This window comes from Ctenopharyngodon idella, chromosome 4, assembly GCF_019924925.1.
Source record: "Ctenopharyngodon idella isolate HZGC_01 chromosome 4, HZGC01, whole genome shotgun sequence".
Lineage (NCBI taxonomy): Eukaryota > Metazoa > Chordata > Actinopteri > Cypriniformes > Xenocyprididae > Ctenopharyngodon > Ctenopharyngodon idella.
In genome coordinates, this window is record NC_067223.1 from 26,173,827 (window position 1) to 26,196,716 (window position 22,890).

The window sequence follows — 22,890 nt, forward strand, 5'->3', positions numbered from 1 at the left end:
ACATAACTTAACACAAACGACTATCTGGTAAAGACATGGCATGGCTAAAAGCATGCCAATGGCTTCTCTCCAGAGTGATTTCACATGTGGACTTTAAAGGGTTAGTTCACCCAAAAATGAAAGTTCTGTCATTAACTACTCACCCTCACATCGTTCCACACCCATAAAACCTTTGTTCATCTTCGGAACACAAATTAAGATCTTTTTGATGAAATCCCAGAGCATAGACAGCAACGTCATATCCACTTTTGTGGCCCAGAAAGGTACTAAAGACAGCGTTAAAGTAGTTTGTGCGACTACAGTGGTTCAACCTTAATGTTATGAAGTGACGAGAATTGAGCTAAAAAAACAAAACAAACAAAAATAATGACTTTATTCAACAAATTTTCTCTTCTGTCAGTCTCCGACGCTGTTCATGTTGTAAACAGAGTGCAGTGTAGCGCTTCCGGGTTAAGGCTATAAGCAAATGACCATGTGAAAGACACCTACAATATCCAAACCTAATGCAAGGAAAAACTTACAGTGATACAATGATAATTAACTAAATGACAAACAGGTGTACTGATAGCATGAGTGTCCATGGCAAGTAAAGACTGGTGAGAAATTACAACAAAGGAAAAAGGTCCCAAAGCAGACTGGTAGAAAACAAAACCAAAACTGTGGATATCTGTGACATTACACCCCCCTCCTGGAAGGAGTGTACACATGCCGTAAACAAACTCCAACTGAGGAGAGAGGGCAGGGGCTCTAGAGAAGGGCCTGCGAAGGGCTGGAGACTACACTGCAAAAAAATGCTCTTACTTAGATTTGTTGTCTTGTTTCCAGTCCAAATATCTAAAAATCCAGTAAAATCTCGTTCCAGGGAAGACCCTTATAGGCCCTCCAGGCCTCTGGGCCCCGTCTACACAGTCCAGTCCGGTTCAGTGTTTCACACAATATGTGTGTGTGTGTATGTATGTTACAGCATATAAATGTTCATCCTATAGTTTAATACGTTACTAAAAATAATATAACACATTTCATATTTCAGAATATTCCAGTCAATTTCACTCATCTTTAAGTATAGCAATAAAAGCCAAACTAACAAATATGTTCATGTTTATGTAAAACAAACAGCATGTTTTCTAATGTAAATATATGGCTAGTTGACCCAAAAATGAAATTTCTGTCATTAAGAACTCACCCTCATGTTATTTCAAACCCCTAAGACCTTCATTCATCTTTGGACCACAAATTAAGATATTTTTGATGAAATCCAAATGGTTTTTATCCACCATAGAAAGCAGAATAAGAATAAATTGTCACACGCTGGTTGCAGCAAAGGATGAGACAGGATCAAAACGCAGCAGTACTTTTATTTACTTTTCACAGAACAAGAAAACCAACCTTTAATCAAACAATGAACAAAAACACAGATCAAAAACAAGCTCTAAACATGAACTCAAAACGTGACATAACTTACCCATTAAATATTATATCCTCAGCTGGATCAAGTCGCTACTCAAAATAAAACTCTAAAGAAATCGCGCCCTTCTTCTGCGGTAAAGTCTTCCAGAATTATATCTCACCACATCCCAAAACAAAGTAGAGAAAATTAATCTGATAAAACGATGCGTTTTATTAAGTTGATGTGGGTGTTGACTCTGTTTGCATGAATTGCCTCAGATCATTACCATATGAATAGCGCGTGCTGTCCGTAGTCATTCACATTAGCGGTAATGAGATAACACTTTTCATACAGATTAAATAAACAGAATGTTTTCCGTTTTGAATTAGATATTTTAAAAGCAGATACTGTATATTGTTCATGTCTGTGTGACAAGTATTCGATGACTTTTGTTTCATTTTTGTGACGCGCTCCAGAAAAAAAGTTCAGAGATTGAGATGGCAGAAAGCACACCCTGTTTGTTTTTCTTTATTTTACAACAGCACAATGTTTTGTCTTGATTGTAAGCAGACTCAAATGAAGACCCTTTACATTTTCACATGAAGTATTGCATCTGTATGACCATAAATGCCAGATTATTTTAAGCCGATTTTGCTGCTATGTGAAAAAAAAAAATCCAGCAGAACGCTCTGGCACCTTATTCATACTAGAGGGTTCAGGTGACCTTTTAGGTGTGAGTAAATTTTTCAACACTTCATGAGTGAATTCTCAAGTGGCAACTTAGGGATACTTTATGCTTGAAACTCTTTCCACACTGACCACATGTAAACGGCTTCTCTCCAGTGTGAATGTTCATGTGATACCCAAGGTTTATTTCTGTTGTGAAGCTCTTCCCACACAGTTTGCAGGTGTAAGGCTTCTCTCCGCTGTGAATTTTCACGTGGACTTTGAGGTTTCCTTTTCGGGTGAAACTCTTTCCACACTGTTGGCAGCTGAAAGCCTTCTCTCCAGTGTGAATTCTCATGTGGCCTTTAAGATGTCCTTTTTGAGTGAAATTCCTTCCACACTCTTGGCAGGTGAAAGGCTTCTCTCTAGTGTGAATTCTCATGTGGACTTTAAGGATTCCTTTATCAGTGAAGCTCTTTCCACATGGTTGGCAGGTGAAAAGCTTCTCTCCACTGTGAATTCTCATGTGGCCTTTAAGATGTCCTTTTTGAGTGAAACTCTTTCCACACTGTTGGCAGGTGAACGCCTTCTCTCCAGTGTGAATTCTCATGTGGACTTTAAGGTTTCCTATATCAGTGAAGCTCTTTCCACACAATTTGCAGGTGAAAGGCTTCTCTCCAGTATGAATTCTCATGTGGCCATTAAGATGTATTTTTTGAGTGAAACTCTTTCCACACTGATCACATGTGAACGCCTTCTCTCCAGTGTGAATTCTCATGTGGACTTGAAGGTTTCCTTTATCAGTGAAGTTCTTTCCACACAATTTGCAAGTGAAAGGCTTCTCTCCAGAGTGAATACTCATGTGGGATCTAAGGTGTCCTTTTTCAGCAAAACTTTTTCCACACTGTTGGCAGGTGAAAGGCTTCTCTCCAGTGTGAATTCTCATGTGGACTGTAAGATGTCCATTTGCAGTAAAACTCTTTCCACACTGTTGGCAGGTATAAGGCTTCTCTCCAGTGTGAATTCTCATGTGGCCTTTAAGGTGACCTTTATCCTTGAAGCTCTTTCCACACTGCTGGCAGGTGAAAGGCTTCTCTCCAGTGTGAATTTTTACATGTCTTTTAAGGCTGTGGTTTTTAGTGAAACTCTTTCCACAATGATTACATCTGAATGACTTTACTTCATTGTGAACTTTCATGTGGACTTTAAGGTGTCGTTTTCCAGTTAAACTCTTCGAAGTCTTTTGAGTGATTTTTTGTGAGGAAATATTTTCAGTCTGTGAGCAACTAAAAGATTTTTCTCCAGTTATGAAATCATGTTTCCCATACCGATCTTTCTCTTCAATTTCATTTAGTTCTTCATTCTCCACTTTCAGTGCCATCAGATCTAAAAGAGACAAATACATGTTAACCCCAGTTTAATGGCACATAAAAACAGACATCAAGATATTAACACATTTAAGGCATCGAAACCAAAAACAAGTATGTCAACTTAAGTCAAGTTACCTTCATTTATATAGAACTTTTTACAATATGGATTGTTTCAAAGCAGCTTTACAGTGATAATAGGAAATTAATGCAACAAAGATTGTTTTGGCTTTACAGAAGCTCTAGAAGAAAGTCATTGTTCAGCTTAAGCAAGTTTTTGATCGATTCATTTCTGTTGTATTATCTCATGATTCTAATATCTCCATAATTTATTAGGGCTGTTGTAACTTTAAGACCTGACGCATGGACTCATTATACTGTGCGCGCACTTTGGGTGTGAATACAAAATCTGTGGGAATAAGTAAATTTAAGTGCAACATGCACAATATACGCTGAAATTAGCACCAACAATATTCATCCGGAGCAAATGAATCGAGTGGGTAAAGGGACGGTTTTTCCTCTCGGAGAGATGAGAGCAAGAAAGTGCAGCTGGTATTGTGTATCTGTTCTGCGGGAAATGACTATTAAAAGCCTTTCAGATATCGAAAAAATATATTTTTGATGACACTATTAAAACTTAGTTTATTACTTCAGATGCCTTTTTAAAAGACTACAAATGAAAAATGTATAGACCTATATTAAATATAAAATTCAACCAGCCAAAGTGGCCAGTGACTGCATTACACGCCACTGCGGAAAAGACCGGACCCCAAAAGAAGATGGAATATGCAGTGTTTTAGCGCTTTAGCCTGGGAAGAGCTTTCATTGATGGAATATTTGCTGCGTTTCTGTCAACTTGCCCAACGCACTGCCAATGATAATGTGACTTTAAAATCATTGTTTTGGACTGGAGCAAACTATTACCATCCAAGAGCCTTTCCAGACTGTCAGAAGCAACATGGAGGGAGGCCATCCTACGCTGTCTGGAGAGTCTCTACCCACAGTCCACACCAGCGTCCATGTCACCAAACACAGATTCCAGCCAACCATCACCCCAAGGCACGGAGATGACACCAGAGCCCACTGCAGATGGGGAGTTTCTGCCTGCCACGATAGAGGAGCCTGCGAGGATGGCAGCTCGGACAATCACCCCAGAGACGAAGCACCACACCGATTCAGAGCAGGTGTGTGAGGCGGCAACATCGTCAATCGGCGTGGGAGATTTAGTGGACATCGAGGGAACAACAGGGTTTCTGTTGGACTCTATGGACAGATACTTTACCATGAAAACTAAAAGACTTTCAAATCACATGATTTCGCCAATATTTTATTCACAATAGAACATAGATAACATAAATGTTTAAACTGAGAAATTTTACAATTTTATGCACAAAATGAGCTAATTTCAAATTTGATGCCCGCTACAGGTCTCAAAATAGTTGGGATGGGGGCATGTTTACCATGGTGTAGCATCTCCTCTTCTTTTCAAAGAAGACGTCTGGGCATCGGGGTTATGAATTTCTGGAGTTTTGGTGTTGAAATTTGGTCCATTCTTGCCTGATATAATTTTTCAGCTGCTGAAGAGTTCGTGGTCATCTTTGAGGTATTTTTCTCTATAGGTAAAAGATCTGGACTGCAGGCAGGCCATTTCAGCACCTGGACTCTTCTACGACGAAGCCATGCTGTTGTAATAGCTGCAGTATGTGGTTTTGCATTGTCCTGCTGAAATACACAAGGCCTTCCCTGAAATAGGCATCATCTGGAAACCTTTATATACCTTTCAGCATTCATAGTGCCTTCCCAAGCTGCCCATACCGTATGCACTTATGCACTCCCATACCATCAGAGATGCTGGCTTTTGAACTGAACGCTGATAACATGCTGGAAGGTCTCCCTCCTCTTTAGCCCGGAGGACACGGGCTCAAATTTGGACTTGTCTGACCATAGAACACTTTTCCACTTTGAAACACTTTGGCCCACAGGACATGACGGGGCTTCTAGACCATGTTCACATAGGGCTTCCTTTTTGCATGACAGAGCTTTAGTTGGCATCTGCAGATGGCACGGCGGATTGTGTTTACCGACAGTGGTTTCTGGAAGTATTCCTGGGCCCATTTATTAATGTCATTGACACAATCATGCCAATGAGTGATGCAGTGTCGTCTGAGGGCCCGAAGACCACGGGCATCCAATAAAGGTCTTCGGCCTTGTCCCTTACGCACAGAGATTTCTCCAGTTTCTCTGAATCTTTTGATGATGTTTTGCACTGTAGATGATGAGATTTGCAAAGCCTTTGCAATTTGGCGTTGAGGAACATTGTTTTCCACAATCTTTTTACACACTCTTTCACAGATTGGAAAGCCTCTGCCCATCTTTACTTCTGAGAGACTCTGCCTCTCTAAGACATCCCTTTTATAGCTAATCATGTTATAGACCTGATATCAGTTAACTTAATTTGTTGCTAGATGTTCTCCCAGCTGAATCTTTTCAAAATTTCTTGCTTTTTCAGCCATTTGTTGCCCCCGTACCCACTTTTTTGAGAACTGTAGCAGGCATCAAATTTGAAATGAGCTCATTTAGTGGATAAAAGTGTAAAATTTCTGTTTAAACATGTGTTATGTTATCTATGTTCTATTGTGAATAAAATATTGGTTCATGTGATTTGAAAGTCTTTTAGTTTTTATTTTATTCAAATTTAAAAAACTTTTCCGGAATTCAGGTTGTACTGTATTTACACAACAAAATTTTTTCGAATTTGGTGAAAAACATCAAATTATTGACGAGACAAATTAGGAAAGTGATCATACTATGAACTTCAGTCAAAAAAACAGTGTCATTTTAATGTATTTTACAGACATTAATAGCAGATTTAAACAGTTCTATGAGGAATTATACTCTTCCAGGGCCTTAATCAGTGACTTGGCTGTAAAAAAAACAACTTATTGGATAGTTTTGATCTCCCTACTCTAGTTCAGAGAAGTTGTGTCTTCTTCAATGCTGAACTTTCAGTTTCAGAAATACAAGACTCATTTAGGTCAATGAAGTGTGGACAGGCACCTGGCCCTGATGGGTACCCTAGTGAATTTTACAAAGATCTTTTTTCACCTTATTTATTTAAAATGCATACTCTTGCTGTTGGCATTCTGCCTCCTATTTTAAAGGAGGCATCCATAACAGTATTACTTAAAAAGGGGTAAAGATCCAGAAGTATTAAGTAGCTATAGGCCAATTTTACTTCTGACATGTGACCAAAAAATTTTGTCCATCAGGCTTAGGTCTGTAATTGATCAAATTCACACTGATCAGACAGGATTTATACCAAATAGGCACTCCTTTTTTTTTTTCTTTTAGATATTTTTGAAATATAATACATGGTCCATTTCCTTTTTTGTGGGATTATAAAGCCCATAGAATAAGTAAAGCCCACCTTTGTAAACCTAAAGCTAAAGGCTGATTGCCTCTCCCTAACTTCTTTCTTTGTTATTATGCCTGTGCTCTTCATACTATCATAATGTGGCTAGATCCCACCTTTACACACTCCACTTGGATCCAAATGAAAAGAGAAGCATGTAGCCCATATGATATCGGGGCAGTGATCTTGTATCCTACAAAGATAGCGAAGTTGGCCAAAGTACTATTCACATTTGGAAGCAGATTAAATCAAAATGTATCCTTGATAAAGTCCTTATTTTTCCTCTTACCAATTGGAGGGAACCCTTCATTTACTCCTAAAATGGACCCTGCTTTCACAAAGTGGAGAGACTAGGGTGTTCAAACTATTGGTGACCTACTCATAGATGGTTCTTTTGCCTCCTTTTGTCAGCTGCAGGCACAATACGTTTTTTCCCCCGATATTTGCAGCTCAGGGATTATGTGAGAAAGCACTTGCCTTGTCTTCTGCTAAATCTGATGAACTTTTAGGGCTTGGATATGGGGTTAGTCACTTGATTTCTCTACTCTATAACTCACTACTATCCATGACTTCACCTTCTACACAGGGTATAAGATTACAGTGGGAGGAATTGGGGAGGAGATAAGTGATGAGCTATGGGTCAATGCATCTAACGCATTAGAGAATATTCATAAATGCTTCGTTAACTCTCGGCACTGCCTTATTCAATTTAATATTATACATCAACTTAATTAAACTAAAAACAAAGCAGCATATTATTTTTTAAGAGGTTTCCCCAATATGTGATAAATGTCAGACAGAGGAAGCTAGTGATGGGGAGTCAAATCCAAAAGAGGCCTCTATGGATCGGACTTGTTTGTTCAGCACATCCCACAGATGCTTGATTGGATTGAGATCTGGGGAATTTGGAAGCCAAATTAACACCTCAAACTCGTTGTGCTCCTCAAACCATTCCTGAACCATTTTTGCTTTGTGACAGGGCTCATTATCCTGCTGAAAGAGGCCACAGCCACCAAGGAATACCGTTTCCATGAAAGGGTGTACATGGTCTGCAACAATGCTTAGGTAGGTGGTACGTGTCAAAGTAACATCCACATGGATGGCAGGACCCAAGGTTTCCCAGCAGAACATTGCCCAAAGCTTCACACTGCCTCCGCCGACTTGCCTTCTTCCCATAGTGCATCCTGGTGCCATGTGTTCCCCAGGTAAGCAATGCACACGCACCCGGCCATCCATGTGATGTAAAAGAAAACGTGATTCATCAGACTAGGCCACCTTCTTCCATTGCTCCGTGGTCCAGTTCTGATGCTCACTGTTGGCTCTTTCGGCGGTGGACAGGGGTCAGCATGGGCACCCTGACTGGTCTGCAGCTATGCAGCCCCATACACAACAAACTGTGATGTACTGTGTATTCTGACACCTTTCTGTCAGAACCAGCATTAACTTCTTGAGCAATTTAAGCTACAGTAGCTCGTCTGTTGGATCGGACCACACGGGCCAGCCTTCGCTCCCCACGTACATCAATGAGCCTCGGCGACTCATCAAGTCATCGCTAAATTGGATTAATTTGGACAGTCACATTAAATGTGTGTTGTTTCAATAAGTTGATTTTAAGGCTCCGTGTTGGGAAAAAAAATATTAATTGTGTAACGACTGCAGTCTTATATTATTTCTGCTTTAATGTAAAATAAATGGAGTCGATTTCATCAACTCCGACAGTGGGAGTCAACAAAAACACCCCTAAAGGAAGCCACTCTCCTGCATAATTATGCTCTTTGCTCCAAGTTAATTGCATTCTGGAGTAATACTTTTCAAATGTCAGAAATGTTACATGTTGAGATCAACATTATTTTTTGTTTATAATGAGGAATCATGAAAGCTATGTAATAATGATTGTCAAATTGTTGGATTCCCTTATAAAGTGATTTTAAACACAAGATTAAAATACTTTTAAAAAATCAGTTTAAGACAAAGAATCTAATATTGATTACTCACATTTCAGTTTGCTTTATGCAAATTTGAGTTTGCTACATAATGTTGCATAATTATGTAATATAAATGAATGGTTTTCATTGCTTTCAATTTAGAAATATTAAAAAAAAAAAAAAAAAAAAACGCACTGATTCTGATCATAAAGTTTGGATACAAGGTGATGTCTGCTCACTTCACATGACTCATCATGAAAAGCATTTTATCTTCTTATATTAAAATATTTAATTATTTTATCTATTAAAGTTTTTTTTATTATTATTATTCTTACTGCAGAAAGCATACTTAAAAACTGGAAATCTGAAAAGCCCCCAGAAAGGAAGCACTAGATTAATGAACTTATATCCTATAGTACTCCTGATATTCTGTATCAGGCAAAAACACAAACTTTGACTGAATTAGGACATTTATGTATTATAATTTTTTTCCCCTCTTTTTTTGTTTTTGTTTTACTTTTGGACTTTATTTTTATTTACTACTTGTCTTTTTTGTTTATGTTGTGTTATTTATTCATTCTCAATTTTCATTTGCTTATTTATGTTCCCCCTTTTTTTTTTTTTATCTTTCCTGTACTCTTCTCAGATTGAAGGCAGCATTACCAACCTGTGTGTTCCTCAGTTTCTTCAAGTTTCACTCGGAATGTTTCTTCAATCTTTATGTCTTCACTCTCTTCTTTAATAAACGCCATCTTTAAAATGAGAATAATTAACAAAAATAAACACATCCAAACTTAATCTCTGGGTGCGTCTCAATCAGTTTTAGCTCTAATAGTCTGTACAATGGTAAAGGAGTCAGTCAGAACAGAGTTAAAAGGCCTTAAAGGACCTAATTAGACCAAAAAAAAAAAAAAAAAAAAACTAGCACTACAAATTAATTAAACAAATGCAATTTATACAAACATTTAATTCTGATTTATATTTGGTATTTATTACATTTAATAAATTACTCTTAGTAGAAGTTGTCATTACACATGTTAGTGTTTACACTGTTTGACCAGCAGGTGTCGTCAATGTTCGAGCGCTTTCAATCACTGAATCATTTTGCAAAACATTTGGTTTCATTGGCTCGATGTTTAAAAATGTGCGTTTCTCTTGTCACTACTAATCAGTGACCGAATTCCACTTTGTAATAAACTGATTCACGATATATGGAGCGAAATAAGACTGTTACTCACGTGTGGATGCGCTTTACTCACATGAAATAATGTTCATTAATGTTATATAAAGCATTACGTTGCATTTAGTGGTATATAATTCATTTTACAAAAACTATAAGTGACTGAACGATTTAAACCCTTTAAATGCTTAAAACACAAACCTTTCTTCAGCCGAATCACAACAATGCAGGAGCGCGGCGCAGCCTTATGACCTCATATTACCAGAACAAAATAAAAGTCTCGTTCAAACGTTAAAATAACAAATGTGCATAGAAATTCACATACACATAATAAAACATGTATCAAAAGTCGAATTGTGAAATACATAGTTAAAAGCATGTTGTTCAATGATGTGCTGGAAAACAAAACAAAACAATGAAAGTGTTTGAACCACATTTAATACGTAGGCTAAATGGCAAAACACTAAACACCTTTTTTTTTTTTTTGATGCATTTTTTTGAAAGAGCTTATCAAAAATGTTATTTTACTACTATACAATAAACAAAGTTTGTCAATAAAATTAAACCTTACTCAGGCGGCAGGAGTAGATGAAAGCATACAGACACCAACAGACCGGTAATGTTATGGGCTAGGCAAATGTACAGTTAAATGTACATTTTTCAGTATTTAGACCACTTCTATTATTGATTACTATCAGGATGTGAAGAGAGTTTCAACCAGTATAACAAAATAGACAGGTTCTATGGGATTTCTCCACATTCTCCCAGACAAAATAGAATGTAGTCCCGACATTCTCGAAATACATTACTGGTTAGCCACCTGTTAGATAGTTTCTTTGGTATAGTTTAGTTTCTTTAAAGAATACTGCTTGCATATAGATCCAGTCTTAATTACTTCAGACGCTGATGAGCTGCGCCTGAGGAAAGCCACAAAATTCCTTTTTGTTTCTCCTGATAATTCAGATATGTTCACAAAAAGTGAAAATAGATCAATATTTATGTAAAAACATGTAAGCTCACATTTATGTGTTTAAAGTTGACCAACTTGTTCGCGATGGAAACAATATTGGGTTACTTGAGAGTTCACACACAGGCTAGAGTGATGGCTGGTCTGTGTTATGATTTCTGCCACCAATCCACATGTAAATACAAAAAATTATGGGGCCCATAAACAGCAGCTTCTGCTTTTAAAGTGGGAACTGCTCCATCTTTCAGTAATAGCCTTTGTGCAAATCCAGCATTGAACTGGTGTAGATTCTGGAAGCGGTCTTCCGTGAAATGTGCAGCACAGACAGCTAAATTAGCATTATAATTGTCAGGAACAGAATTAAACATAAATTTTAAACATTGTTCCCGAAGTCCAGCGTCCCTAGGAAGGCCATTACACTCTCTACTACAGCAACTATTTCTCTTCCATAATGCCGCGCGACATGGCGTCGCCCACTTTGTTGCGTGTTCCCTTGGGCAGGGTTTATGTTAATTGCAGGGTTTATGATGTCGCCAACCCGGGAAGAAGCTCGTTGTAGTCCAAACCGGTCGTAATCGTTAAACTGCCATAACTTTAAACAGGGCAAATCCTCACCAGTCAGTTCTGAAATTATACCCCTGAACTCTTTTTGGAGGGAGAGATGCTTGTCAGCCGCTTGATATCAGTCACGACCATGGCTTGAATATTCTGTAGAGCACGATACATGCTTTTGTTTTCCGTGTCGAGTGTTCGGTGTTGATTTTTCCGAAAAGGACACTTTCATTTCTACAGGTTTTCCAAACTGGAAAGCAGTATTATCATTAGTCTTCAAAACATGCATGTAGCCAGGCTCTTTTACAAGCATTGACCGCATGGACTGAGTGTTGCTGCTGTCAGGTGTCAGGAAGACTATAGCATGTTTGCTCAGCCCCTAGCAGACCGAAAATAATCGCTATTACAAAAAAGCATGGCAGGTGTTTTTAGCAGTCAATGAGCTTCCACTATGCGGAGATCGGGAAACATTTGACAATGAGGAGGACTGCATAGCTGCCAACATTGTAAAAAGATAAATACCTTGCTGACATAACATCAAGTACCCCACAAAATGCAAAGTACACTTCCAAAACCATCCAGAATTAAGTGATTGAAAGAAATAAAACATAACTATGACACTGCTGATTCAGCTGCATTCTGTTTAAAAAGTGATCTCAAAAGGGATCGGTGCAAATCTGTCTGTTGTAATTCGCTTTGTGTGCAATGATGTGCCAGAGGAACATCTCATTAGCTTGTAACTTGATGCAGATTACATCATGTTGTATTAAATCAAGAAAATGCAATTACCTTGCCTCCTTGTTTAGATTTTGGAAGTCTGTTGCTACACATTTGGCCAATGTATTAAAAATTAGGCATTGCTTACAATATTATTATTATTTATTTTTGTTTGTTTCTAAGAATACTGTATGGCCAGAGATGTACCGTTATTGTTGGATATGTGTGTGTGGTTCTATGTGTGTGTTCAAGGACACAGAGAACTGTGGTTCTACTCCTAGAACCTTATAAGGACATCAGCCATCTTGGATGAGTTTACTGGAGTTCAAGGACACAAAAGCCAGACAGCTCGTACCTGTGAGGCCTTGAGAAGGATCTCGGAAACTTTGGGAAAGTTACAAAGTACGTCAATCAAGAAGATAACCCAACGTCTGCAATAAACAGCAGGAGTATAAAAGACTGATGAGTTGATTGCCTCTTCGGATACTGATACGTCACTACCCCGAGGCCTAGAAGCCCAGAGCTGAGGACAAGAAACCCCAAGCTGAAGATGGGAAGCCCAGAGCTGACTACACCTTTGACTCAAAAGAGTGATTACTGTATTTTATACTTTAATGATGAAGTTTTATTTGCCTTTACATTTTTGTTTATTATAAAAAGAAAAGTAACCAATTAAAAGAAATTTAATTGATTACAAAAGCTGCCTACCTTGGCTTGATTTATAGTGTTTTAAGACTTTGAACAAGAATGTACCACAGAGCAGTCTTCTGACCAAATTGTAAGTAATTTTAAATGCTTATAATTTAGGCCAGACTCGACTTACTTTACCTAACCTGAGAATAATAAATAATAAGGTTAAAGGTGTTAAGATCAAAATACACACCGAAAAACAATCATCACAGAAATATTAGAACACTTGTCTGAAACAGGGTACAGTGCTGATAATATACGGAGCCAGTGTTATGATCATCAGTGATGAGGCGGTGTTCAGGCATTACTGCAATAAAGGTTGGGCAGGCAAATCCCCTACATCTACTACTCTAAACACCAGCTTAATGTTGAAGCAATGTTGAGATTTCAACAAATGTCAGTCATAATATCATTGAATCAACATTATGTAGTTATGTTGGGTCAATATCACATTTGTACTCGCATTTAATGTTGAAACAATGGTAAACAAAAAATAATGATCGTAGGCCTCATTGATCTGAGCTGATATTGGTCAAAAATGGCCGCCTATTGAAAATGAATGGGGGAGTCAAAAATCAGAGAATCAATTAGTGTTGAGGAGTTGTGTTCATCGTGTTCATGTTCACATATATACATGTGGGTGAGCAAAAATAAAGGCCCCGGACCTCTGCATGTGTGGATACATGCATACTTGTTCATGTACACAAACTATTTTGAGTATTACAGGCTTTCTTTTGCACAGAGATGAACTTCATCCTCAAATCAGTGAGGCTCAGATCAATGAGGCCTACGATCAATCAGTTTCAAAAATAAACACAAAACCTGTCCTAATTTAAAGAAAACAAGCTGACAAAAAAATTGAATCCAATCTTTGGTGATAAGGTAGCATAACGAGACATTTATCAGCAATTGTTTGCAGGCCGGTCATTTTTGACCGGGAACACCATGAGTGTGATAGGGTTGTCAACACAGCACAAGGGTTAATACATGCTTGTTCTCCCCCTACAGCTCGAAATTTACCCAGGCTCAGGCGTTTATGTGCCAAAAAATGTGTGGTGGTCAGCTAGCCATGCAAACAGCCCCACTGCTATGACACTTAGTGTTCAACATTGAGACACTTTTAAAGAGCAATCTCAGAGGGATGTCACAGGTCGTAGTGTGTGTTTGTTTAATTTTGGTTCATTTTAATTATTATGTAAACTGATTTCATATATGGAAAAAAATAGAAAGGCATGGTTTAGTTATTACATTGTAGGGGAGTTAATTTAGTTGATTTACTTATAATTTCTTAAATGTTACTGTTTCTTAGGTGGCAAGTCAAAAAAGACAGGCCCCGGTGAAGCACAAGAGGCCCTGGACTGAATCAATATTGATGTTATAATGAGTATGTTTGTTACTAGTGTATGTCGTATTGTTCTTGTGTCGGCTAACAATATAGCAATAGATTATGCATCATGACAATTTCCATGATTAAATGGGCCTCATTTTTTTTTAAAGTTGTGTTAAAACAAATGTGACTTCAGTGAGTTTTTAATATGATCAACATCAGCAGACACCCTAATGTGTACAAGCAAATCATTCCACAGATCTGGAGAAGCAACAGAAAAAGCTCAAGCACCTTTTATGTATGATGTGAATTTGGAGTGAAACTGACGGTCAGATGAAAATCATGTAGAATCATTAACATGAACCTGTATTAATGAATTATATAATAGTATAATAATAATAATAATAATAAATGTCAGTATAGTACACTATACTCATAATAAACTCTGAGCTGTCTAATCCAATAAGGACAGTTCTGGGTTGAGGAAGCTTTTATGTTATTCATCAAAAATCCATTATATATGTTAATTTAATTATGTTAAAATGTTGCCATTATCCCTATCTATGAACAGTAATTTATTGTTTGAAAATATGAAAGTGTAGCTTGTTGCTTGTTTTGATCTTTCATCTGTATCTCTTCATACTTAACTAATGGAACAAAGATACATTATTGTGGCATTTTCCTACTTCTTTGTTCTACCCTTAGGTATTTGCTACTTGTATATTTGATACTACTGCCATCTACAGGACAACAATAGGAATAACAACTGATCATTGGTTTTATTTTTTTCGGTCACAACCCCCTTCTTTCTTTCTTTCTTTCTTTCTTTTCAAAACCTCATTTTACATTGTGACTTTGGCAGAGATGTGCAACAATATCAAAGACCACAGAAGTACAAAACTATTTCTTTCTGGGCCAAATCTTAAACATTCGGAGAGTTTAATTCTGAGAGTAAAGTGAACTTAGAAGAAGAGCAAATCTGAGAAAATGAAGGACTGTATTTTTGTAATCATTTCCTTTCGTATCATTTCAGAGCGAAGTTAAGGTATGAGAAATTACCTGACTTTTTAACAAAAAAGGAACACCAAAAGTAAAATTTTATATTTTAAATGTCTTTATTTTTTTATTCATGCAAAATGAATGACCATTGTAAATGAAAGTAAAATTACATCATCCCAAAATAACATTATGAAACAATCTCTTCATTTGTGATACATAACATATTCAGTTCATTCAATATACTATAAATCAGCTTTAGATTTTTTTTTTTTCATGTAACAGGCTGTTAGGCAGAATCATGCAGGTATGTATTATACATCATACGAAGAATGAAGATGAAGACCATTTTTAAGCTAAAGTATTTTTAATGCACGCAGAGCATCTTACCACAAAACCAAATGTATTTGTTTATAGCTGTGGTAAGAGCAGATAAAAGGTTAAAGTTTTACTCAGATGTAGTGCTTACTTTTTTTTCCACCATAACCAGGATCGTTGTCATAACAGAATTCTTTTTTTCTTGTTGCAGGTTTGTACTGTTTCAAGTCCCCTGGAAGCACTTCTCCTGTGGAAACCTTACTGATGATCTCTGCCTTCTTCCTGACGTCCATCAAAGACTGAATGCGATCTTTAAATCCAGGCTTGGCTTCTTGTTCCTCAGACTTAATCATCAGATCGATGTAGTCAGGGGTGGACAGAGGATTGGGCTTGAGGGCGATTTCCTGCAGTCGCTCCAAAGAATTTTGAGATTCTGCAATTAGTCTGGTCACAATATCCTGGACAATGTTGAGCTCCTTTTCAAGTTCTTCAAAGATCTTTTCTTTTGACGTGACCTGTCCATGTGCATCCTCAAATCGCTTTTGTAAATCATGATAGGTTTGCTTTCTCTTTTCTGTGACATAAGTCCATTTGTATTTCTGATTGAAGTGCACATTCCAAGCACACTTTCCAGGACAGACCGTACACTTTCCATCTGTCATGGCCCAGCACTTATATCTTTCACTGTCATCTGCAATTTTGCATGTGTCATGACATGTGAAGTGACACTTCTGGCAGTTGGATAAGTAGTAACCAGTTTTGTTTTCGATCTGTTTTGGGACAGTTACTTCTACTTCATATTCAAAATTCTTGTTTGCCTCCATCTCAGCCTTGTGCTGCTCCAGAGCTGCTCTTGTCTTCTTGATTTCATCCAGTTTTGACAGACCAGCATTGATTTGGGGCTGGAGACCTTCCACAAGCACTTCCAGCTGCTGTCGCTCTTGTAGGACCTCCCGTGTCAGAGTCAAGCTCTTGGTTTCCATCTTGTTAAGGGATTTGAAGAATTTTCTCATGCTGGAAAATCCCATCTTCCAGAACATTTGGTCAAAGTTTTCACAGTCAGAGTCCTTATCCTCATCCTCTGCAGATTGATTATTGATAGCAAACACAGCAGAGTTGTTGAACTTGAAGTGAAGAGGCTCTCCAGACTCATTGGTAGCACAGGGCACCTTAGACGCTTTGATGGCCTCAAGAACAGGAGGTGTTTTCCCATCTGCAAAGGTGACCAGCACAAGGATGTTTTCAGCAATATCCTTCCCAAAAATGGAAAGAATGGAGTCAAAGACATATTTCTGTGTGTGCGTCAGACGGGCAAGTGAAGCCTGTACTACAAAACACACGGCATCAATGCGGTCGATCCCTCCACGAGCTGAAAAGAACTCCTGAATCTTCTTTGTGATCTTCTGGTCATGTGAGATTCCTCTGGTATCACCGAAGCCTGGTGTGTCCACTATGGTCAGAGAATAAGGGACCTGGAAACCATCCATGTAATTGATCTGATATGCCGTGATCTCTGAAGTCTGACTTTCAGCCTGGGATTTCTGCTTCCCTTCATCTATCAGCACAAACCGGAAGTCGTCTTTCCATTCCACTCCCAGAATGTAGTTGATCATGCTGTTTATTAGGGTGGTTTTTCCTGCACCTGTGGCTCCGATCATCATGATGGTCTTGTTCTGTTTTGTGACGTTCTTCCCAAACGTGCTTCTTCTGCAGAATCCATCTCTGTTCTGCCATGTTTCAGACAGGTTGAGTTTAAACATGGGCAGGTTTTCATTGCTTCCATCGGCTATTTTACTGCTACAGTTGTTCTTTATATGATGTGCAACACCTGAGCCCTTTCCATTGCTATGGTCTTTTTTACTGGTTTTCCAAAATGTCCACAATTTGCCGTTCCACATTTTTTTTTATTGTTGTTAACAGCTGACTGACAAAGACTATTTGTCTTCTGGCTTTTTTCTACCTGTTTAAAGGAAAAGGGAATAATTGTACATCAGTTTACAAAAACAGTATACAAAAGAAGTGAGTACAACTCAAATGGCAAATCGAAAACTCCCAATATATGCTTCAATGCAGGATATAAAGTGCTGATGCTTGCACTAATCTATAGGATGCAGGAGAAAATATAAAACTAGCAACATCAACAATGGTTTTGAAATACTGTGCATGTTACAGACTTTAAGATGTTTTAATGCATGAATGAAATGAAATTTCTTTGAGATATGACAGAAGTGTTTATGATAGATACAGGTGCTGGTCATATAATTAGAATATCATCAAAAAGTTGATTTATTTCACTAATTCCATTCAAAACAGTGAAACTTGTATATTATATTCATTTATCACACACGGACTGATATATTTCAAATGTTTATTTCTTTTAATTTTGATGATTATAACTGACAACTAAGGAAAATCCCAAATTCAGTATCTCAGAAAATTAGAATGTTACTTAAGACCAATACAAAGAAAGGATTTTTAGAAATCTTGGCCAACTGAAAAGTATGAACATGAAAAGTATGAGCATGTACAGCACTCAATACTTAGTTGGGACTCCTTTTGCCTGAATTACTGCAGCAATGCGGCGTGGCATGGAGTCGATCAGTCTGTGGCACTGCTCAGGTGTTATAAGAGCCCAGGTTGCTCTGATAGTGGCCTTTAGCTCTTCTGCACTGTTGGGTCTGGCATATCGCATCTTCCTCTTCACAATACCCCATAGATTTTCTATGGGGTTAAGGTCAGGCGAGTTTGCTGGCCAATTAAGAACAGGGATACCATGGTCCTTAAACCAGCTTTGGCATGGTTTGCAGGCGCCAAGTCCTGTTGGAAAATGAAATCTGCATCTCCATAAAGTTGGTCAGCAGCAGGAAGCATGAAGTGCTCTAAAACTTCCTGGTATACGGCTGCGTTGACCTTGGACCTCAGAAAACACAGTGGACCAACACCAGCAGATGACATGGCACCCCAAACCATCACTGACTGTGGAAACTTTACACTGGACCTCAAGCAACGTGGATTGTGTGCCTCTCCTCTCTTTCTCCAGACTCTGGGACCCTGATTTCCAAAGGAAATGCAAAATTTACTTTCATCAGAGAACATAACTTTGGACTACTCAGCAGCAGTCCAGTCCTTTTTGTCTTTAGCCCAGGCGACACGCTTCTGACACTGTCTGTTGTTCAAGAGTGGCTTGACACAAGGAATGTGACAGCTGAAACCCATGTCTTGCATATGTCTGTGCGTAGTGGTTCTTGAAGCACTGACTCCAGCTGCAGTCCACTCTTTGTGAATCTCCCCCACATTTTTGAATGGGTTTTGTTTCACAATCCTCTCCAGGGTGCGGTTATCCCTATTGCTTGTACACTTTTTTCTACCACATCTTTTCCTTCCCTTCGCCTCTCTATTAATGTGCTTGGACACAGAGCTCTGTGAACAGCCAGCCTCTTTTGCAATGACCTTTTGTGTCTTGCCCTCCTTGTGCAAGGTGTCAATGGTCGTCTTTTGGACAACTGTCAAGTCAGCAGTCTTCCCCATGATTGTGTAGCCTACAGAACTAGACTGAGAGACCATTTAAAGGCCTTTGCAGGTGTTTTGAGTTAATTAGCTGATTAGAGTGTGGCACCAGGTGTCTTCAATATTAAACCTTTTCACAATATTCTAATTTTCTGAGATACTGAATTAGGGATTTTCCTTAGTTGTCAGTTATAATCATCAAAATTAAAAGAAATAAACATTTGAAATATATCAGTCTGTGTGTAATGAATTAATATAATATACAAGTTTCACTTTTTGAATGGAATTAGTGAAATAGATCAACTTTTTGATGATATTCTAATTATATGACCAGCACCTGTATATCCAGAAACATCCAGGGTGCGAGCGGTCCTGCTTCTCATGAATCAGAGGATCAGGTGTGTGTGATAAGGAACCTGCCAGCTGATCATTACCACATCATGAAAAAAACTGTCTTTACAGCACATTTGTTCTTTTTTACTTATCAAAAATGTGCTGTGGCAAGAAAAAGGCTGTGAAACACTGCCATAGACTATCTAGTTCTGAAAAAGACATGGTCCAGTGTGTCAGACTTGGCACTGGAAATAGCAATGAAAATCTTATATTTTGTTGATAGCTCAGACAACGCGAAGGACATTGCATAACATAAACCTCTGTGGATACCATCCAAGAATAAAACCTTGCTTGCTCTTCTGCACAAAACTGCCAAGATTAAACTTTTCTAAAGAACATGAAAAGAAGCCTGATGAATACTGCACTGCAAAAAATGCTTTTCTTACTTGGAGTTTTTGTCTAGTTTCTAGTCCAAATATCTAAAAATTCTTAAATCAAGAAGCATTTTCTAGACAAGTAAAAATTATTGTCTTGTTTTCAGAAAAATTAATCACGCAAAATAATCTGCAAAATGTTATAAAATGAGCATATTTTAATGACTAATTTTTATTAACTAACATTAACAAAGACTAACAAATACAGTAACAAATGTATTGCTCATTGTTAGTTCATGTTAGTTAATACATTAACTAATGTTTAACTAATGAAACTTATTGTAAAGTGTTACCGGTATTTTTACATTCACTGTATAATTAAAAACCTTGCTGAAACAGAATATACACTTCTGTTCCAAATTTAGAATTTATATTGATCATGACTTTTGGTTTTTGAAAGAAGATTCTTATATTCACCAAGGCTATCCAAAGTACACCTGAAAACAGTGATATTGTGAAAAATTCTTAAAATGTGAAATACTTTTTTCTGTATTAATATATTTTAAAATCACATTTTCATTATTACTCCAGTCTACAGTGTCTCATGATCATTCAGAAATCAATTAAATATGTTGATTTGCAGAATGTTTCTTATAACAGCTGAAAATGCTGATAAGTATGGAAACTACAATATAAATTCTTTCAGAAGAACATGGAGAACATGATTATTATAAGTAGAAAATCAGAGTGAATACAAAATGTACATAGTTTTTTATGCATTCTATTTTATACTTTACAATTTGGTTTTTGAATCTATTACCTGCAACTACTGCTATACTGTAAAATAATTAAATTCAATTTTAATAATGACAATTTGTTAGGAAAAACAATCAGATTTTTTTTTTAAACTGTACTATACAAGATGTCATTCTGACTTTTAGATTTTTTACATATATGCAGAATAAGCAATATTACAAATCAAAGCAATATTACAAATCAAATATTACAAATCAAATCTTTCTAAATCTTTTATACTAGGAAGGAAATAGACTTACTGTTATTTTGGTTTCCTCTTGAGTCTCCTTTTCATCTGCAGCTGCAGAAAGTTTCTGCGTTGGTTTTTATAGTGCCCAACTGCTGCCCTTCCTGCTGCCCTTCCCCACAAAATAACAAAAAAATAAAAATTCACTTTGTTTTTATTCCAGTAACTGTAAGGCTTTATAAGAAGTGGGCAGGCATTGGCAGACCACTAAAGAACATCAATGTCACATCTATTAGAAAATTCTAAACGGAACAGATTATTAAACGACAACACAATTTAAATAATAAATTAATTAAATATATCAGTGTGCAAAAGATGATGACTAATTTAAGAAATCTAGAGAGAATGTAAAAAAACTGCAACTAGGTGCAGTTTGAAGTATATTGTAGAAGGAATGAATCTGCTTGTGTCATTGCATTCATTAACAGAAGTCTACTCATAATTTAGCACTAGTGTTTTTTGTTGTTGTTTTTTTTTAAATAATGGAACCAGTTCTGAATAGGTTCTCAGATCTTGGTTCCCAAACCTGTCCTCGATATTATACAGGGATTTTGCCCCGGAGGAATGTTTTCATAGTTCCTATAACTATTGCTGGAAGATCCCAGTTTTTTGCATGTTCACATTGCAGAAACTGGGAATGATTTTAGTTCCCTTTTGGGGGACTAAATTAGCTCCTACTTCAAAGTCAGGTATAACCCAGCACAATAGGAACTACCATTGATGTAAGTGTATGCTGATTGGCCAAATGTACGCGAAACACCACCATCCCCTATTTTAAAAAAGCCATGTCAACACACAGTTTAAAGCCTATATATTTACTCCACAAACTAACTCTATGAACATGGAAAACAGTGATAGATGGACAAATGCCGAAGTCCGCAATTCCCAGGCATCTTAATGCTAAGGAGAAAATCTGTGCAAGCCTCAAACCCGGGACTTTGGCGTGGGAGTCGGACGATCTAACAAGGCAACAGCTTCTATCGTCAGTCGCTAGACTGCCTCTTGAGATCAGGGGAGTAAGGTTTTGCACAGCTCTTACTAGCTGGCCTCCGTTAAACATATACCATTTACTTTATTTATTTAACAGTTCTATCTAATAATGTTATCAGTTGCTGCCCAAGAACTGTTCAACTTCAAAGTTCACATTTAGCTAAGTACAGTTAAAATCTCCAGATGTTGTAACGCATGGTTGCTGGCAAACATACGAAGAAGATGAAAGGTAATTCCAATACAAAGTTTAATGACAATAATTCAGGAACAGGTAGCAACACACACGAGACATACGAGACCAGACACTGAACTGAAAACAAGCAGGAACTGATATACACAGAGCAGAAGATGAACTAATGATGAACAGCTGTGAGGGTGTTAGTGTCCGTGGTGACTGATGAGTGGAGAGAACTTAGAACAAAGGAACATGTGACGAATGAAAACCAAAACAAACAGAACATGACGGTGACAGTGTGACAGTACAGGGTTCTGGAGGTGGACGAAGTGATGGTGTTGGTGGAGTGGTGAAGGTAGAACGACGATCCCCTGGCGGCATTGGTGGTGGACAGCCGATGGTGCAGACCCAGAGCCTGGCAGTGACGACAGCCTATGGTGGAGACGAGGGAGGGAGGGACCAAGGTGTAGATAGGACTGTGTAGATAACTGGTCTCGGAGGCCTAGGCGATGTCACAGCGACGACTGTCGGAGGAGGAGCCAGATCACCCAAGGACTGAGACGAAGCTGGTGTGAGCGCAAACTGAGGCGAGTCCAAAGGAAGGGAGGAGCCCGCTGCAGATCTGCAAGTCTGTGGCGGAGGTGGTGGGACAAGGCCGAGGGTTTCTGGTGGAGCCGGAGGTGGGAGGAGCCAAGGCAGAGCTGCCAAGTCGACGGGCCGAGATGGAGGGAGGCGATCAGAGGCTGGAGGTGGAGCCACAGGATCCACTCGCTCAGGCGCTGATGGAGGTTATGCAACCTGAGGCTCGACATCCCAGCATGGCGAAACCGAAGATGGTGAAGGGCGGCAAACCTGTAGCAGAGGCGGGGCTGGAGGACTGGCTGGGAAGGTTGGCGACGGAGGCAGAAGGAGACCTGGAAGGTTAGGATGTAGAGTATAGTCCATGCCAGTCTCTGTGCTGTTAG

General features: G+C 38.2%; 3 protein-coding genes across 11 annotated transcripts in view; all 3 read right to left on the minus strand.

Moving 5' to 3' along the window:
- LOC127511152 (gastrula zinc finger protein XlCGF8.2DB-like) overlaps positions 1–22,890 on the minus strand; it is a 227,952-nt gene that overhangs the window by 109,930 nt on the left and 95,132 nt on the right. The window lies entirely within an intron of this gene.
- On the minus strand, positions 1,336–10,182 carry LOC127511168 (gastrula zinc finger protein XlCGF57.1-like). Of its 2 annotated transcripts, XM_051891836.1 has the most exons (4): positions 10,139–10,181; positions 9,425–9,509; positions 4,345–4,683; positions 1,336–3,439 (listed from the first exon to the last, which is right to left on the minus strand). In XM_051891836.1, exons 3-4 carry the CDS (start codon positions 4,391–4,393, stop codon positions 2,142–2,144), a joined length of 1,347 nt encoding a protein of 448 aa, XP_051747796.1. In that variant the 5' UTR covers positions 4,394–4,683; positions 9,425–9,509; positions 10,139–10,181; the 3' UTR covers positions 1,336–2,141. The 2 variants fall into 2 exon arrangements, with proteins under 2 accessions (XP_051747796.1, XP_051747795.1); XM_051891835.1 differs by lacking the exon at positions 4,345–4,683 and having other exon boundaries at positions 10,139–10,182.
- LOC127511102 (uncharacterized) overlaps positions 15,287–22,890 on the minus strand; it is a 91,472-nt gene continuing 83,868 nt past the window's right edge. For 2 of the 3 annotated variants that reach the window (XM_051891621.1, XM_051891622.1), the window contains exon 2: positions 15,287–17,464. In XM_051891621.1, coding sequence (XP_051747581.1) covers positions 15,639–17,402 — 1,764 coding nt within the window. In that variant the 5' untranslated portion in view covers positions 17,403–17,464 and the 3' untranslated portion in view covers positions 15,287–15,638. Of the gene's footprint in view, positions 17,465–20,773; positions 20,879–22,890 lie in introns of those variants that run through there. The other variant, XM_051891620.1, reaches the window with a different exon arrangement.

Coding starts and splice junctions, on each gene's coding strand:
- LOC127511168 (XM_051891835.1), bottom strand. CDS start 9,509: ATGGCGTTTATTAAAGAAGAGAGTGAAGACATAAAGATTGAAGAAACA. Junction 3,440..9,424: donor AGAAACTGAGGAACACACAG/GTTGGTAATGCT, acceptor TGTCTCTTTTAG/ATCTGATGGCACTGAAAGTG.